The sequence below is a fragment of the Thunnus albacares genome, chromosome 9, assembly GCF_914725855.1.
Source record: "Thunnus albacares chromosome 9, fThuAlb1.1, whole genome shotgun sequence".
In the NCBI taxonomy this organism is placed as follows: domain Eukaryota; kingdom Metazoa; phylum Chordata; class Actinopteri; order Scombriformes; family Scombridae; genus Thunnus; species Thunnus albacares.
The window spans coordinates 6,130,515-6,150,733 of NC_058114.1; the positions used below are offsets into that span (position 1 = coordinate 6,130,515).

Genomic DNA, 20,219 nt, shown 5'->3' on the forward strand with positions numbered 1-20,219 from the left:
TATGCCATATGATATGCCATATGGCAAAACACTGACTGATGAGCAGAACATTCAATTTCCACTTCACATAGCAGCTGCTATTCACTGTAGATACATTCTGGTATATTAAAAATACTTAATAGGACATTATTGGCCACCTGTATCTTGGCAAATGACTGTATGAGAGCATGAAGTAAAGGCTTGAGTTCTTCTGAAGACTTGCCTATATATATATTTTTTTTTTTTCTGAGGGTTTAAGTTCCATCATTATGATGTGAACTTTCTGTCCAGGTACTATGGTGCTAAAATTCTCTGACTTATTCAAATAGCAGAGTGGGGAAAAGAAAAAAGCAGGAGGAAGAAAGTTGTGATCATTAGAGCAGATAAGTAATTCTCAAGGCAGACGTTTCCTGAATTACAACAAACCTTTAACACAGATACAGATACTTTTACTATTTATGTTTGATTCTTGAAATAGTCAGCCATGGGAGTTTAGGTGTGCTCCAACTTTAACTTTTGAATGATTTTTTGCCACTGGAGGCCAGTAAACACACTAGCGTGGGCCAATAGTCACTACCTTTGTCTGCCATTTGGTACTGCAGGTGGTGTACAGTGGGTATATTACAGCTTGTTTCATGGACAAGAGTGATGAGAGCAGTGATGTGTTTGCTGTCAAACCAAAATAATTAGACAACACAGGCTAAAACCTTCGTAGAGCTGTGCATTGGCTGCTTATTCTCTGGGGGCACATTGGGTGACATCTTTGACATTGTCATTTGATTTAATTTTAATATAAAATAAATACTGATTAATACAGCTTTAAGCCTTATCATTAATGTGTCTATGTTTATGAGTATGTAAGTTTTGAGATACAATATGTCTATGTGTTTGTGCCTCTTGCACTATTTTTTTCTAACTGTATACAAGAAATATGCTGTGGAAATAAATTTTAGTTTTAGCATTTCCATAGATGATCAAGTTACTTGTCTATCCACTCAGTGATAGTCTAGACAACAACTGATCAAGTCATGGGACTGGAAACACAAAAATATATTTCTCTGCTATAATGGGAGCACAGTGCAATCGAGAGGCTGTACACAAGATGATATGATAATATAAGATAATATGAACCAGAAAATCCTGCTGTTTCCTCATTCAAGTCTGGTACCTTGTACATCACTTGCAAATACTGCATGTGTCAGGTGAGGATATCACCATTGATTCAGTCTCGGAAATTCTCAAATCGTAACAAAAACGAACTCCGCCGCTCTTGAACAACCGGAGTCATTACTCATCGTACAAACAAGATGGTCCTATCACTGACTGCTCTGTGCCGTGACTTCTTTAAGAGAGCCTAGATTTCCACAGCCAATCCCCAGCACACCACAACAGTAACAGGCTTTTCCTCCAAAATAAGCTTCAATTTCCCCTTTGCATGGACACAGCAGGGGAGGCCTTCGCCATGCCAGCCTTCTCTCATCCATTCCTCAACTTGTTTGATTTCAAATTCATGCAGAGGAGTGCTTAGTTGTATCGGTTCCGCTACTGTGTGGGTCAACGCCCTGTGGAAATGATGCGCAAGCATGGAGGAATCTGTCGCTCCTTTGACTCACTTTCTACCAGAGATGGAGGTGAATCTCTCCTCTTTCCACTTCCCACCTGTCAGTTACGCCAGATGACTGCTTTTGGAGCATGAAAGCGCACTCTCTCTTCTTCCTCTTCTTAGCTACAGAGAAAAACCCTAATTCCCAAGAAATGAAACAGACAAAAGCATCTGCCTCTGCACCTCAGATGTGCCCACCTTTGCTGCAAAAGAGAAAAAGAGATACCCAACCCTCCCTGAACACAATGTAGAGAGAGGACAGAGCTTTGATATAAGTACAGGCAGTCTGATTCATGTTCTGCTACAGCAGAGAGAGCTACACTTCACAAGCTGACTACCACTGTGTTCCGAGGAATGAAAAAGGCAGAAAAGAGGGTCATCCTCCCCTCCGTCACCCTATTAACCCCATGCTACCTGAAGGTGACAACCGGAGGCAGAAACCTGTCATGAGCAGTGTTTCACAAGATTCATTTATCTTCCCCTCACCATATGTGCTCATCACGGAGCTTCCTGCAGACTCAATGTGCTTACGGTAGCTGAAGATCATATCTCATCACAAGCTAGCTGATAAAAAAGCACAATCTATATCTTTATTTTCATTGTGGTTATCGTTGTCTCATAACAAGGAAATTGTAAAGAAGGAAAATGGCAAGCAAAACCATATGAACGACTTTTAGAGAGGCAGTTTTCTTTGTTGGAAATGACACACAGAAGCAACCAACAAATTTAAAATCAAAATGGAAATTTGTGATAATTTCTTATGAAGTTAGTGCACTGTGCATAGTGATTAATGTGTGCATAGAGACCAAGTGGAATGAGTTCATATAATTTCACACTTTCACAAAACATTTAACTCAGTATATTTCTTAACAATAGTGTTTATACCTGTTTATACTTTGATTTATTAGCTGTCTTTCTTGTCAAAGACAGTGAAATTAAAAATATATTTCCCCAGTGTTAATTGTTCAGTTATCTCTTGTTATGTGCCAAATATACATTAAAAAAAACCAACATATTTGAGTATTTTTATATCAAAATCCGAGGCTTTTCTCTTTGTGTCAAACATTTTCATACGTTTTATGACGGATCTTGAACTAACCACACCCATCATATGAAAACATTGGGCAAAAACCATGTGATCATTTCCAAAAGAATGTGGCTGAAGTCTAATTTATTAATTTCTCCCTCCTCCTCTCGATATAACAACACGGATATAACCACAGCTCAGTATCTCTCTACAGCTCCATATTGCAATGTATTCGCTGAGCCATGCTTACCTTTTAACAGTCCAATCAAATCTGATTTGATTTAAAACCCTCTTGTAATTGTACACCGCCCCCATATTCTGTTTCACTGGGAAATAGAGTAAATCACAGTACTGAAGCTAAATACCCTCTAACCTCTGTTTCACTTTGTACTTTTATTTTTTGTACCTTTACTGTTGGCACTTGATTGGAGTTTCAACTGCAGTGTTGTTATCAGAGACAATGACAATAAAGCTCTCTTGAATCATGGATCTCTTATTATTATTATTATTATTATTATTATGCACATATACATATCTGCAGTGTGGAGAAACACTAAAACTGGTGCATTTACAATTTCATGGTTAGAGATGTAATATGTAGATTAACAAGTGTTGACAATACTAATAGCATCAAGTATTTAAATGTCTATATAGGACACTGTTAGTCAACAACAGAATATCACATCATATCACTTTTAGCTATGGTAATTATGCTTTGCTTTCAATCAAAGAAGAGTTTCAGAGGAAGCTTTTTTGGGCACATTCCTATGCTAGTAGCTCCAGATGGCAGGGAGAGGTAAATCTCTAATCTTAAAACCCCAAAATCATGTACCGTGAGTTTGTGCATGCTCATGTTTACAATCAGAGCCAGTCTAATGCTTTATATCAAAGGATAAGAAAGAAGCATGAGCATACAGTCTTATGTTTGTCATTTTTGTCTTCTTGGAACAGTGCACTCACTACCTGCTGTTCTTGAGAACATTTTTTGTGCTTTTGGGGAAGATTTGTTTATATTGGTCATACAAACCAGTTTTATTCAGACAAATACACTCACTGGCCACTTTATTAGGTACTCCTGTGCAATCTAATGCAATCCAATACAACAGTTCTTCCATAAATTCTACTTTTACGAAGCTTTTACATTTTCAGTTTTTGTTGACGGTGTCACAAAGGTGGTGATTCCATTTTGTGTTTATTTTTGAGGATGCAGTAAGTGGTGGTGGTGTACTGGAGTACATGTTCCTAATATTTTGCCCTCCTCATGTATGCTAATGGAGTTGACAGTGGACAGGATCTTCAGTAATTTATCCTCCTCTCATAGAGACATGATATGAGTTTTGCTTGATGTTAGTTAAACAAAACCATTTACCAAATAAGTATGCAAAGAAAGGAAACCAGACATTTTGTTTTGTACAAATGTAAGAGAATAAAGGAAAACAGAAGTTTGCCAAAGTGGTAGGAGGGAGTTATTTACCAAGAATACCAGCCTCCTTGCTTTTTACTGTCATGGTGTAATTCTTTTAGATTTGATTTTGGGCTGATGGAAGATTGAAGAAGGTGAAAGCTTTGATAATCAGTGCATTAGTCTGTGAATGTGCCCCAACAATAAAGATACAGAGGTGTTACCTTGATGGCAGTGGAGGCGATCTGAATGTGGTGCAGCTTGCGCAGAGTGCTCTCCCTGTCGATGAAGTAGGAGGCAGCCAGCTGGTGCAGAGCTTCCAGAGTCACAGTGGAGGAGTTACCCGAGTAATCGCTCACCTCTGCTTTCTTACTCAGTTTTCTCTTGTCAACAAATATTGTTAAGGCTTCTTCTCCTGCACAGACACAGACCATTTAATTGTTAGAAAAATGCTAATACATTCTGAAAAGGGTGTGCAATGTACTGTATTGCCATTAAGGAATTCGAAGTATATTCTCACTCTTTCCTGGATGACTCTGACATAAAATCAAAGAGTTAATATCTTAAGTGTTTAAGTGATTTTTGGTGTTGTCTCGATCTTTGGTGCTAAGCACTTATCACTGAGGTGTTTATTCACTGCACTTCCCACAAATCACTTGTCAATCAAACAGTGTGCCAAGTAGTGTCACATCTATCCCCTTGAATTTTCTGTTAATGAACTTGGAGTGAGTATTTGGCACTCTTTTCATGGCAGTCAGGGTGGCTTACATGGCTCATGATACCTTTTTTTTGTTCTCAATTTATTCCAATTAATCTACAGTTTAACACTGTGCCATAATTTTAAAACCCACCACCTGCTCTACTCTAGGAGATACCGATGCATAGATTAAATGCACAGCGGTAGCCAGCACATCAGCCACTGGGGCACAAAGACACTTAACCACAATTAGGGTAAGCCTTGATAAGTACAGTTGCAGGATAATATTGACCATGTCACCCTGTATCAGTAGCCACTGATCATAGCAATCAGAACTTCATAAGTCTTGAGACCATGGCGCAACACACTCTCATTGCTTTGAGAGTCCCCAAGACACTGCACATCATATTTCTCATCATAATGCAGTGTTAATGCTTCAGGGCCATTTTTCTGCCCACTGCCTTTCTTCCTCTGCTGCTGAAGGGCACCCTCTTAATATCACAATATATTTATTAATTTCATTAAGTCCATATGTTTCTGAACACAGAGGCAATCCATTCAGAACCACAGAGGCATATCTCTGGCAACAGCCCAAGGCAAACTCCTCATTCTCCTCTCTTCATACCACTAAGTACTGGCGCAGAGCCAGAGTGTGGGGCTGCATCAGCTCAGGCAGCTGGTAGGGTTGCATTATATGCAGCCACTCACACTCTGTGGCAACCTTTTCTAAGCCGGGAGTCAGGTCTAAAGTAATTGACAAGTGTTGCTCTGTAAAAGCAAATCTGCTTTGCAAGACTAGCCTGTGCCTCTCTGGCATCTTAAATGACTTTTTTTTGCTCTCTTTTTTTCTTCACTCCAAGGACCATTAAAGCTTGTCCATTCATCACACAGCAGAAAACCAAAAAATGGGGTGACTGTCACTGGGAGTGGCGGGCTTACAGTACACAGGCTTTTACATGTATTTATACATCTTTGAAGAGCGATTTCTGTGCTGCCAGTCGCATATTATTCCACTGTGATGTGTTATTCAGTTACTTACTGTGACGGAGTTATTGTGCTATGTCCATCTGTTTTCCATATGCAAAGCCTGGGAGAGCAAATTCTAAAAGCTTTTATCGACACAAAATGTATGCTTTACTAAAGCCAATATCATTTGGGAGAGAATAATTTACCAAATGCACGTTTATCTTTACAACACTATACTTTAATACCTGCGTCAGCTACTGTAGCCCTACCCTGGAATACAAAAACAATACTGCTCCTTCATTTTCATGTCCTCTACATGGATAATAAGTAGCTGGGGAGAAGGCTGACTTTTTACTTGAGACCTGCAAACTTTAGCTTTAATCCAACCCTGCCTCCTAGTAATTATGTTTACTACTAATTTGTTTTAACAAATACGTTTAGAGGGAAGATTAATTGCTGCCTGGATTATTCCATAGAGATGGGTTCTTTTTTTCTTGATGGAAGGAAGGGTTACGGTTTGATATAACACACAAGTTGTGGAGGAGGAGGAGGTTGGAGTGGATGGTGGGCGAACAAAGTGAAGAACTTTGACACTCTCAAGAGTTCACATTCTTAGTCTCACATGTGGTTGGGGTTGGGCAACAAAAGCACTTTGGTTAAGGTTAGGAAAAGGTTGTGGTGTCAGTGAACAGTCAATAAATAAACATATACACTCTCTCATGCTTCAAGTCACTTTTGACTTCAATATTCAACCCAGACCACAATCTTACTCAGATCCAAACCAAGTGCTGTGAGTCCCTAAACATAACCATAAAAATGGTTAAAATACGATTGAGTTGATATGTGGCCCTTTTTTGCAGGGTTCTCATTTTTGTTGTCTGTTGGCAACATTTAAAAAATCAGCCAAATAAAGAGTTTTCAACCAACTCACATAATTAACCCTCATTATCTAAATAACTAGAGCTGATAAAATCTGCCAGCAATATCTGTAATTTCACTTGGCCAAATGTATGTTTTCTCGCTAAAAATGAGAAGGCTGCTTTTGTCTACTTCTGTATGAAATCAAGGACTGCATTGTGAATTTAGAATCGGCTCCTGCTGTTACACTAAATTGCATGCATGCTGAGCTAGAATGCAAAGCCTGAAACACAAAACTAAGATGCCCAGGGCTTGGTGAACTAACAGATTACTAGTTAGGGGTGTCATTTGGCTAATTTATTCCAAGGAGTTTAATAGCATACAAGTTAATGTAGACCACCATAAAGATGTCTAAACAATGTAATCAATCAACTTTGTTTCTCTGTTTACCTCCCAGTGTAGCTGACAACAGGAAGTGAGTCCCATACTTCCTGATCAGATTGTCAGTGATCATCTGGGTGGTGGGCCTGCGGCCCAGGAGTCGAATGTTCCTGATGAACTCAGAAGTCAGAGGTAACTGAGACTCCAAGAAATCTCTCCTTTCCACGGCCAAGTTGTTCACCTTCCATCTTCCAAACTCCCTGGACAGAATCAGGGAAAAGAGAAAGAAACATCAGAACAGCATCATCAGAAGTGGTGATTAGTAAATATGCTCTGTATTAAAAATGCAGTTTGGTGAATAAGAGACTTGTAAGGAGAGCTGAAATAATAATTCAGTTAACTGATAAGCTGATTGACAGAAAAGTGATCTAAACGTTGATGATGAAGTGATCATTTAGTCATTTTTCAGGCAAAAATGAAACACGTGCTAGTTCCAGCTTCTTAAATGTGAGATTTTCTGCTTCTACTCATTTTGATATTATTGCAAACTTTGGGTTTTGCCCTGTTGGTTCAACTACAAAAGAAATTTGAAAATGGCACCTTGGATTCTGGGAAACTCTGATCCTCACTTTTCATAATTTATGGACATTTTATGAACTACACTGTCAAGGAAGACAGACAGCCTTATCAAGACAGCTGCATATCACAAATATTCCCCCCACATACACCGTCATTCAATTGTCAAAAAAGTTTAATTGACAATGAAAGTAACTGTTAATTGCAGTCATTGAAGGTGTGTTCATGGTTGGAAAGTCCTCTTCTCTGCCTCCTCTATCGCATTATCACATAGTTACATCATTTGCCTAAAGCTCAGTATGTGGAATAAATGATGAGGAGAGAGAGAGAGAAGAGAGAGAGAGAGCAGCGAATATAATTCACTCTGTCACTATGTGCTTTTGCAATGTAAGGAATCCCTCAGCTATGCCGATACAGCCTGAACTGAAGTGAAAGTGAATTGATGGAGAGAGAAAGAGAGAATGGGGGAAAAAGAAAAAGCTAACGAGAGGACAGCCAGGAAAGAAAAAAAAACACACAAAAACATCTAGACAAAAACCTGGTATCATTTGGAACAATGTTTGTCACCTGGGACGGAAATCTGCTCTGACTACACAGCTGACAGATGTTTTCTTTAATAGCCACATCATGACAGAGAAATACTTTGAAATGAATAAAGTACAAGATGCTACAAGAAACAGCCCAATTGCTCAAATAGAGAATGTATTCTGTAATGAGAAAGGAAACAAAGTAGGAGCAAAAATGTCATGAAGCCAACCTGAACAAAAGATTCTGTTGGCCTTTGTTGCCTTTTCATGTTCTTCTTTTCCTTTCTGACAACTAATATGTCTGACCTCATAGATGAGTGCAGTTTATATGCTGCATTTATCCCAAGTACTTCACTGATAAGAATATGTCTGGACATGTTCATATTTGATTACATCTGACAGCTGGAAGATAATCAATGACGGATGTAAAGGTACCACCCAGGGAGCAGAAATGAAGACTCTTAATAAAGGCAGAACTTTCTTTCCTGCCTATCTCCCTCTTGCAGCTTTTGAGCTACTGTGACTCTCTTCTTTTATGTAAAAACCTGGCACACATACATTAGAGGAGAAAAAATAGATATGTCAAAGGCAGCATGGCAAGCTGAACTGCAGCAATGAACCAAAGGATACGGATGTTCAATCAATAGAAGACCAGCCTGGCACCCCGTATGCACTTTTCCCAATGTTTTTCTAGAACATTTGCCCAAGGCATAGCTTTTTGAGCTGCTATCGCACTTGACAGTGCTTCGACTCATATACAATGTTATTCTACTACCAAAAAAGGTATTTAGTGGAAGATTTCCATGCGAAGTGTCCTTCACAGATACTTCTTTGCACTCTTTCACTTGCAGTTCTACACTAACGGAGAGAGGACATCATGAATTAAAATGAGATGTGTGTGTTTGTCTGGCAAAACAATACAAATCTCTCCACAAAGGCTGGAAATACTGTGTTTTGAGGAGAGAGGTGTGCATGGCATCATTCACCTGAGTGGCTCTGCAAAGTCAAGTAAGTGATCTAAGTGGGAATTATTGTTTTAGAATCACAATATAATGGATTTTGATGAAATGAAAAAATCTTCCTTATCTGTAATTTTGATACGGAACAAGATTGATCATATGCATCTAAACTGATCAACCTCGTATTTATCTCCGCCTATAGTCAATATAAAGTTGTACCTATGACATCTGGAGCTTGAATTCAGACTATTTTGCAGAGTTACATTGATAGCAGAGGGTAGCTCATTTTAGTTTTGATCCCAGACACTAATCACTGAAAAGCTTTGAAGAAACCTTGTGAGTGCAAAGTTAATCACCAAAGAAGCAAAAGTAGAGATAAAACTAAATCAGCAACTTCTGTAGTTTCTTGGAGGGTGAGCTGTGAGCTCTGACATAAAGTTGAGATTGCTCCTACAGCCCTAGTGGTGCAGCTAAAAAATGCATTATGAAAATAACTGAAAAGCTGGCTCCACTTATACACAAGCCTGAAAAGAGCTCAATATGAACTTTGGAAACTGTTAAACAAAACCCATTGCTGTGGTATAGTATATACTTAGTTGTTCACCTTGTAATGGCTCTGCCCCTCTTCAAATATGTCTTGCTAACACATAACCTAAACTGTGTGTTTATGAATCCAAGCTTCCAAACACACACAAACACAGTTGCAGAATTGCCAGCACATGTTCCCTGTGAGCTGCAATGCCAGGCTTTTTAGCTCAGTACCTCCCAAAGAAAAATTCAACTAATTTCAGTGAAAGTGTTGCCACTTGCCCCGAGCAGGTGAGGCTACAAGTTGTACTCTGACCACTGCTAACCTGCTGTCATAACAAACTGGATAAAAGAACCAACGGCCAAACTTCATATGACTACATCAGCACAAGATATAAATGCAGGGTCAAAACAGCTTGCTTTACAGAAAATATGTTCTAAGAACAGACACTGACCTCAGAAAATCCAAATCTGCTTTGGGATTAAAAGGTTATACAATATCTATTTTCTCAATCAGCTTTATACTGGAAGTGATCCTATGAAAACACACCACCACCTGCCACAGTCCAATCCAGTATCATGGCAGTTTGTGAAATAGTCACGAAATTTAATCCATAGATTTGTGTACATGGACAGACACTGACTTTAAAACTAACGTATTTCAATTGGAATATCTTGCCTGCACCATGTTTTGTTTTTTTTTCTGTCTATAACCACTAGGTTACTCAAATTTAATCACAAGATTTTATCCTTGTTTTCTTTCTTCTTTTTTTTCTTCTTTATTTTAATTATATCAGTCAGGACCAGAGGACCTGCTGCCTGGAAGTATTTCTCTCACTGTCATTTCCTGTGTTAAGCTTTTCTTTCAATGATATCCTCAACATTTCTCAACACAAAAACACAAAAGTGTCCTTGATAACTTAACAATATGATAGGTTCATGTTATGGCCATCCGTTTTAATTATTTCTCCTTTGATTCTGAGAAATTTGTCATTGCAGAAGGCTACATTCCCCATGATCCTCAGCCAACGTTGCTATGGAGACAAAGACAGCCCGCTTTGTTAGCCCTTACAAATCTTTTATTTCCTATTATATTTACTATTCCCCCTCCCCCCCTCCAGAGATCGCGGCGTTTGGATTCAGATAGGTGTGATTGCGGCTGATTGGCTGCAGTTTGAAATGGACTGAAGCCCACCCACAGCAGACCAAACAGGAGTTGAACGTGCAAAGTCCGCTCCCAACACAATGCCCTTCCCTAACCCCAACCCGCTTTTGCATTACATTGCATCAAATCGTGTGCAAGACAGGCAAAGTACTCCTGTAGCCTCACTGAGAAATTTCAAAGTTATCACAAACGATCCATTGTAATTACAGCTGTGATACCTGTCTATGACTTCAAAACTGTCTCTTTATAAATTAATTTCCATGCACATTTGTGATGGAGGGAAGATGCTTGCAAAAAATAAATACAATATCCTCCCTGGTCTTATATCAGGGTTTTCATTTTTTAACATCAAACATAGTTCTGTTCTACAAACAGCATGTTCATTTTGCCAGTACATATTTAATTAGTTCTAGTTACAAACACTAAAATAGGTTATTTCCCTGTAGGTGGGTTTTCTAATATGTTAAGCTGATTTTTCCTCTACATCACGGTTTCACATTAAAGCCAACCCACACATTAATAAATTGCCTCTATCAACATTTGAGTTATTCCTACTTTCTCTCACTGCTGCTGAAACAATAGAAGAGCTGTGTTTTAAGGACATCCCACAGGTTTGTACGTCTTTTATGCCTCTAAATATGAAATGTCAAAATGCTGCTGAGTACCTCTCATACACCATACAGTATATGCACATAACTCTATAAACACTTCAAACAATGTAGATGCCCATTCTGGTGAACCAATTTAGAAGCTTAAAATGAATTGAGACCCATGTTGTGAGCTGAATATGAGAAAAACTCGTATCAGTTTCAGTAAGTGTGAATTTTCACATCCATGCTTATATGAGAACATTATATGACAAAAATAATGAGAAAAAACATTCCTCAAATAGCCTCCAGCTTTTTTTTAAAGAGCACTCTGTTCATTTTAAAAAGTTTTTTGAGGGGCAACATCCCTAATGCTTTTTAGAACGCAATAAAAAGAATACTTTCTTATGTATATTAAAACCATGGATGAGCCACATAGAAATGAATATGATCAATTGTCTTGACTGGCACGTTATTTTTTGTCAGAATTCATTGTGTGGCAGGAAATAAATCAGTAAATATATATGAACTGCATTGTCCAATCACTCAAATGTTGCACTTTTCTATCTGCAAACTAAAAGCTTGACTGCTGTAATCAGAACGGGTTGAACAACCTTGGCTGCTGATGATGGATGGGCAGAGTGTGGCCTTTTGAAAGGGTATATATCACATTAAACCAGGAGTAATGAGGAAAGCTTGAACACCCAGATGTTTGAATGATACAAAGTATAAATCCAACAGAATACAAAACTACTGCAAACAGAAGTTATGATGAGCTGGTGGCAAAGATTTGCATCAATTTCATTTTCTGTTATTGCATCGTGAAACGAGACACTGATTCACACAATATTAAGCAGAAACTGTAGGCAGAGTGTGGGAAGCAAACATAATGATGTTAAATGGATATGTGGTACCCGTTGACCTTTTTGCTGACACTGTAGTATTCAGACAAAGCCTTTGACTAATCTCTTGCTCAGATATACTGTATCCAGTGTAGCTATTAATCTTCACCTCATTTCATGCCATACAAATAAATGACCTCTTCAAATGGGACACTGTGTCTCTTGAGTTCCACTTTGCAATGTGAAAGCACTAGTTCAAAGCCACAGCACGTCTTGTGGAAAAAGAGGAATACACAGAGAGGGAGGGAGTGAGCGCAAGAGAGTAACGGGGCACAGAACAGGTATAGAAAGAGTATTCGCAAATCCCCACTGTCGTTCATTTCTTCAGTTATCATTGACTGTGATAAGCTAGCCCCGTCTTATCTTAAACCCCTGATAGGCCAAATGGTTCGTCCTGCAGGGAGAGGAGGAAATGAAATGGGTTTCACCACAGAGCTGATTTTAGGGGTTGCAATCCTCCCTACAACCAACTAAGTCATTATTATTATCAATTTCATTGCTCCTTTCCGGTGGGGTACATCAGTTTCATCAATTTAACTCTTTGGACACTATCATGGCCAAGAGTTTTTACATTTTCTCCAAATTCAAAGAGGCCCCTTTTTACCTAGCTGGTTCATGATATCTACATCTACAGTGGTAGGAAATGTACTCAAGTACTGTACTAAGAAGAATTTTGAGGTACTTGCATATTAACATTTTATATTACTTTATACTTCTAATTCATTTCAGAGGGAAATGTCCGTTTTACTATTATTATCAATGGTTCCCAACCAGTTTTGGCTTGAGGTAACAAAGCATCTAGTGTCTAGTTATGGTCACTTGTCAAAAAAATGATTCCCTCTAAATATTTTAAATACCTGTTTGAGGTCCAAAGGGGTCAAATTATCCAATATTTCACCACAAAAGCAACGATTAGAGAAAAGTCCAAAATATGAATACACATGTATGTTGCAAAAATGGACTTTTTCTTCTTTCCTACCCCATTAATAACCTCACAAACCCCCAGATTCATCTGGTGACCCTTGATCCTGGAATAAACTTAGACCAGCAACAACAGTAAAATGCTGCTTATATATTGATGCATCAGTAACAATCTAACATTGTTATATTACATACATGTAATATAACAATACATATATGTATATATATATATATATATATATATATGCAGTGTTATATATCACATCAGAATATAAGAATATCTCACAGGGGCCATTTTTTCTGCAGAACTAATACAGCATGGCAACAGGCATGTTGCCTAAGGTTTAAGCAACCCTTTAATAATATTTAATGAGTGTAGTGAATTTTCCACAGTTAAATGATATTTATAATGAAAAAAAACAAACAAAAAAAACCCCTTAAAAATCACATGCATTATCCAAGTGCAATTATGTTCAGAACACGGCCAAATACATGTCAACACTCCTGCCTTCACCCTGGTGAATACGGCAGCTTTCCCTTGGCAATGTTTGCTGTGGACAGGTGGCGCAGGCGGAAGGCCCACATTGTGTTTGCATTGCAAGCAATGGGTATGCTCTCCAGTGAATCCCCAAAACACACACACACATACACCCTCATACAGTATACACATATCCACAAAAACACAAACCCTCTTTCCTTTCCCTCACAGGGCTCGTTGAAAATTCTTTCAAATTCAATCAGTAAGAAAGGCGGGAAATAGAGTAGAGGGATAATATGGTGAATTCATTACTCCATCATTGCTGAGGTAGCTCACTCTGTAACTAGAAGCACAGATTCTGGTAATTCATCTTCTCCTGTCATTGAGCATTTATTAGGATTTAGCAGACACTACACATGAGCAAGACCAGACCAGAAAATAATATTGTCATTTTCAATAACCTCTGCCCTGCTTTCTGCACAAAGTGATGTGCCTTTCACCCAAAAAGAAACTGTCAAAAATTATCATGCACAACAAACAAAAGCTTAAGATTTATCTGTGCATGTAACTATTATTGGATCTGAGCAATGGCCACTGACACTTACTGATGTAACTTCTTCCACAGCAACACGACTAGTAATGAGCACAGAAACTGCTGAGATGATGAGATGTCAGCAGGTGCTTATGTTTTCCTGTTCTTTTCTTTTTACCCGTTTCGCCTCGATAACCGTAGTATATGACATTGTGTGACTCTTTAAAAGGCAAAAAATCTGTTTAAGTTTTGTGACTCTAAAGCTAAAAAAAACAAATTTATTACTTTCAGTATCATGGAAGTTATCAGTAATTTAAAGGTTCCTTTTTTATGGATTTTTGACACAGCATTAACTGATAAAGTAAAAACAAAAAAGAGGAAAAACAGAAAACAGAACAATTAGAGGGAAAACCATAATGAAGCTTCCCTCAATTTACAGTAGAATTATCACCTCTTTTTACACTCATGATCTTTATTAAATTAAACTTCAGGGAGACAGAGAAATTGCAGAGTTTAGTTGCCTCCAGGGTTTGCAAATTTAATAAAAGTGAGAACAAAAGTAAAAACTGAGCAATTAATAGGACTGTCTCATATGTCTTCCTAGATAAAGAAGTGCTAAGAGGCCGATATTTTTTATGTGATACTTTACATAAAGGCTGAGGAAAAGTGTCTTAAAGGTGAAAAACTATCATTCATTACAGTTCTCTCACTATCCTATTTACCACCAAGAGCAACTTGGAGTTGCTAAAACCTCTGAGGGAATTTCAGGAAAGAAGAGACAAAGAACATCAGTAAGAATGTAGTAGTGGGATGTTGAGAAGCAGCGCTGAGGGAGTCTGCTCTATACACTCACCTCAACCCTCAGAGCACCTGCAGACTCCCCTGTGGTTTAGGAAATCTGTTGTTGTTCATTGTACTTGAAGTGGCTCTTACATCAAACAGTAAGCTGCTCTCTTTTGATTTAGTTAAACACAATGGGTGGGCACATCCTACGTGCTCCAGTTTGCAGAATAAAGTAATCGCAGATAATTATTAGAATCCTATTGTTTTAATTTATTATTTGTTAATGCAAAGTGATGACACCTTTAAACTATCTGTGCTATAATCTACTACCCCAGGATTCTTTTCTACAGTATTTGTTATTGGCTGTCCATTTTAAGTATAAAGCAATTACTTACTGTCAGTGATTTTAAAATCTCTGTTGACAGCAGCTTTAGTAACTTTGCTGTAGAGCTTTTGACAAGGAATAACTGTCTGAATCTAGTTAAAAGTGTACACACACTGTATTGTCTGTCCATACTGCTGACCATGTTTTTACACTTTGAATCTCTGTAATATTTCATCCTCAGTGACCTAAGGGTCTTGATTTATTCCAAATCTGACCATAAAATGATATTCCACTCATTTTCATTTGTATCAAATGCCACATAAACTTGAAACATGCATGGCTATTAAATCTGTACACACAGAGAAACAGCTATGGTCAGCTTGAATTTATATGAGTTACAATGGATTCCAATAGTGAAAGGTTTTCACACTGGGGAAAATACAATTATGCTCATAGAAACTTCTCAAACCACTGCTAAAGTTAGCTTGTAATATATTGTCATGTTCTATTTATTCTAATGTATAACTATGTCTGTATAGTTTGTTTTTCTTTCACACTGCATTTTATTGTATGATTCTGCATCTTGTATCACACATATCCACTTTCTACACTTTGTCAACTTTTGAGAAATGCTATACAATCACATCTCTCCAGACTGCTATTATTCAAATGAAACATTTTGAAAAGGGGACACCAGTCTTTAGTTGAACTGCTCACAGCTCAGCCACATTTTCAACTTCTGGCGAGGAATTGCTTGTAGACATTGCTTTGCTCTTTACAAGACAGAAAGGTTGGGAACCATTGGCAAGGAACATCTCTTCCTCTGTTACACAGCAGGAACATAGTTGGGAGAGTTTGGTACCCCTTGAGAGAATACTGCAGTGGGCCCACTTTCTTTAATAAAACAATCCTACTGAATTTTTTATGAGCCATTTCCAGGTGTGAGCTCCCAAAATCATCATCACCAACCCTACCAACACTGGCACTGAAAGAGAGCTATTATTAGCCAAAACAGAAAAACAGAAGCTGTCCCACAGCTGTATCCCTCCTGTCTTCGTCAGATTCGTTCCTGAAATCAAATGGGCCTGAATCCAAGTGAAATCAATTTAGGAAGATTTACAGGCTATTTACTTTTTAGGTTAGTTTTTCCTTTTAATATCATCACTATTAATCATTGCCGCATTGTGGTAATCTAGAAGGCCTCAAACACAACCTTGCAGCTGACAGAAGCCTCCCAGGGGATTCTGTGATAATGCAGAGTAATAAGTACTAAGAGCTCACTAATCACTTGGCCACATGATAAGACTATTAATCTTGCCGCCCATGCAGCTCAGCTCCAACGGACCACTGCCTTTTGCCAGAGAAGGAAATATCAAAAAGCTCTAATGCGGCAACTGATCACCGAAGCCATAAAGCATCCCTGCACCGATCCGTAGATGTCAGGAACCCTGTCCATCTGTTTCCAGGAGCTTGGACAACATCCTCCTAAATGATGACGGATATGATTCATGACACAATCACCACTAATTCGGTCACATGCCGATACCTCAGACTGTGTTGCTGTCATGACAAATCATCATTTTTTTCCCGGTGCTAATCAACATATTTTAGTTGACCATCTGATCAGGTGACTCCCCGAGGGTTTGGAAGGTAGAAGAATGTGATATACAACCAACTGATAGCAACATGCCTGCATGTAATACATCATGGGTCTGTCTAGGCATGTGCCAGATATCTTGTGAACATTGGCAGTGAGAAACCTTTTCTGCATGACAACACAGAGCAAATAATGCACGACTACTGCCTACCAGATAGCCAGAAATAAGGTTTTCATAAACCATATTGTCCTCTGTGTGCAATAATATCGAATATGTTGTTGTGTTGCAGTTTCACCCGTTCTTCATTTTGATGTTACAATAAAAAAGCAAATGTGCTAGTAATAAAAATCCTCTGCAGCTGCAGCTGTACTGTTACAGTAACCTTATCACACATGTTATAAGGATAAAATGTCCTTGGAATGTCCTCCACTATAATTTGTACCTTAACCAGCACCTTATTACAACAGATGTACAGTTTGCAGAATAATTCAACCAAGACAGATGCAAGTTCACTCCCTTCATTTAATTCAACCTTACCTGATTTAACTGCAGTATATTTCAATGCAAGCAATATGATTTTTACCAGTGTTTTAAGGGTCAAGTAAGGATTTGGACAATTTTTGGGCAGGCTTGAGGTTGCTGAAATTTCAGAGTCACATTACTGACTATGTCTAATCTATATTTTTTACCACACATCTAAAAATATTTAACCACTTACTTATTTACTTGTGTTTATTTAGGTTGTGATGCCTGCAGGTAATACATAGTATTAATAAAAACATAGAGGAGTTCTTTCTTCCAACATTGATTATGAAAAAAACACTGTATTGAATCTTTCCTCTCAAACCAACATATAGACCACACAGAATGAAAGAAATGTTGGTGAATTATAGCAGACAATATTTGCAAACTGGCAGCCATTTTGGAGTTCCTTTGGGTTGCTGTGGTTTTCAACAGTGCTGTTTCAGGAGTGTGCTAACTGCATTTGAAAGAACAGTGTGACGTTTTGGAAAATACACGTATTTCCTTCCTTGCTGAGAGTTAGATGAGGAGATTGATGCCACTCCTGTAAATATGAAGCTAATTAATTCCGAAATGTAAAATGACAATGTTTTTATCCAAAGCGACATACATCTGAGAGTTGATACAACACATGCAAAGATCTAGTCAGGAGAGAAAGACATGAGTAAGTGCCGTGAGTAAGTAACGTGAATAAAGCTAAGTTCGAGTCCAATAGGATGTAGGTGCCAACAGGCAGTGCTCAGAGGCATAGAGTGCATAGGATGTGTGGAAGCAGATTTTTTTTGTTTTGTTCAGTCCATCAAGTGTGGAGGTGTTCACGAAACAGCTGGGTCTTTAGTCTTTTCTTAAAGATTGAGAGAGACTCTGTGGATCGAACAGAGTTCCATCACCGGGGAACTACTGAAGAGAAGAGTCTGGCTAGTGATTTAGGGCCCTGTTGTGATGGTAGTACTAGGCCTTTCATTGGCAGAGCGTAATGAGTGAAGGGGGCATAGACCTGTATGTGGGAGTTCAGGTAGGCAGGAGCTGTTTTAGTTGCTGTTTTGTAAGTGAGTGTCAAGGTTTTGAATTTGATGCTGGCAGCAACTGGAAGCCAGTGGAGGAATATGAACAGTCGGGTGACACGCTGTTTTGGGTTGGTTGAAGACCAGCTATGCCGCCGCGTTCTGGATCATCTGCAGAGGTTTGAACGTACATGCAGGGAGGCCTGCCAGTAAGGAGTTGCAGTAGTCAATGTGTGATATTAAGAGAGTCTGTACCAGGAGTTGTGCGGCATGCTCAGACAGGTAGGGTCTGATCTTCCTGATGTACAGGGCAAATCAACACGACCAAGCAATTGAGACCACATGAACATTAAAGGTTAGTTGGTCATCAACCATGACTCCCAAGTTTCGGGCGGACTTTGTGGGCATGAGTTGGGTTGATTCGAGCTAGATACTGATCTGTTGCTGTATAGAGGGATTGGCTGGGATGACAAAGAGCTCGGTCTTAGAGAGGTTAAGTTGAAGGTGGCATTCTTTCATTCATGCTGAGATACTGGCAAGGCATGACAAGATCTGAGCCGAGACTGTGTGGTCTTCCGGCGGGAACGATAGGAAGAGCTGGGTATCATTAGCATAGCAATGGCATGAGAAAACGTGGGAGTGGATGATTGCACTAAGTGAGGTGGTGTATACTCAGAAGAGAAGGTTCTTGAGATACCAATCTCAGTGAGTATGGAGAGGAGGCTTTGGTGGTTAACTGTGTCAAAGGCAGCGGACAGATCTAGCAGTAAAAGAGCTGAAGACTGACCAAGCAGCTCTAGCTGAACACAGTGATTCTATTATTAACAGGAGTGTAGTCTCAGTAGAGTGACACCGCTTAAAGCCAAACTGATTTGGATCATACAGGTTGTTCTCTGAAAGGAATTCTGAGACTTGGTTAAAGACTGTGCGCTCAAGTATTTTTGATAGGAAGGGCAGGAGTGAAACCAGTCTGTAGTTTTCAACCTGGGCTGGGTTGAGTGTAGTTTTTTTGATCAGCAAGGTGACCCAAGCTTGCTTAAATGTGGTGGGGAACACACTGCCAGCAGAATAGTCTGTAGAAGACTGGATGGTATTGGTTCCAGTGGACAGGTGGGACAGGAGTCCAGCAGAAGTTTGGTCGGAGGGGAGAATGAGGACTGCAGACTGAGTCGGTCAGGCTCAGAGAACTGGTTACTGATGGCAGAGACCTTATCAGTAAAGAACAAGGTGAACATGTCTGCAGTGAGCAGAGTGGAGGGCTGAGGAGGAGGTAGATTGAGGAGTGAGTTAAAAGCAGAGAACTTTTTCCAAGTGCTTGTGGCTCCACAGATTATGTTCTGATAGTAAGTGGTCTTAGCTGTTTTTAAACTGGAGGAGAATGATGCTAGGAGACCATGATAGTCACTGAGGTCAGTGAACTCTCTGGTTTTATGCCATTTTCTTTCTGCCGCTTTGAGCTTAAAGCCATGGACTAGTGGAGGGGTTGCAAGCAGCTGTGGATGTTAAAGGGCAAATATTGCTAAGAGAGGAGGCTAGTGAGGACCAGAGCATGTCTGTAGCCTCATTGACAGAGAATGAGGAGAATTCATTATGGGTATGCATGGTAGCCAAGACCTGATTAGAAAATTGAGTCAGTGTGAGGGACCGGATGTTTCGGTGAAAGACCAATTGTGGAGGAACATGAGGATGTTCTGGTAAGTAGATTGCGAATTGAATAAAGAAGTGGTCTGATAGATGTAGGGGAGTGACAGTCAGATTTGCTGTGGAGCAGTTCCAACTCAGATCAAGAGTATTGCCTGCTTTGTGTGTGGGAGGGGTAGAGACCTGTTTGAGGTCAAATGAGTACAGAATTGACAGGAAGTCAACTGCTTGGGTTTTGTCAGTATGGATATCCATGTC

At 39.1% G+C, this 20,219-nt stretch overlaps 1 protein-coding gene across 1 annotated transcript in view; it reads right to left on the bottom strand.

The window, feature by feature from the left end:
• LOC122989525 (BMP/retinoic acid-inducible neural-specific protein 3-like) overlaps positions 1–20,219 on the bottom strand; it is a 51,555-nt gene that overhangs the window by 14,092 nt on the left and 17,244 nt on the right. Inside the window, exons 3-4 of the mRNA XM_044362479.1 lie at positions 6,983–7,173; positions 4,236–4,426 (exon numbers count right to left, since the gene is read on the bottom strand). Of these exons, the coding sequence (XP_044218414.1) occupies positions 4,236–4,426; positions 6,983–7,173 (382 nt within the window). The remainder of the gene's footprint in view (positions 1–4,235; positions 4,427–6,982; positions 7,174–20,219) is intronic.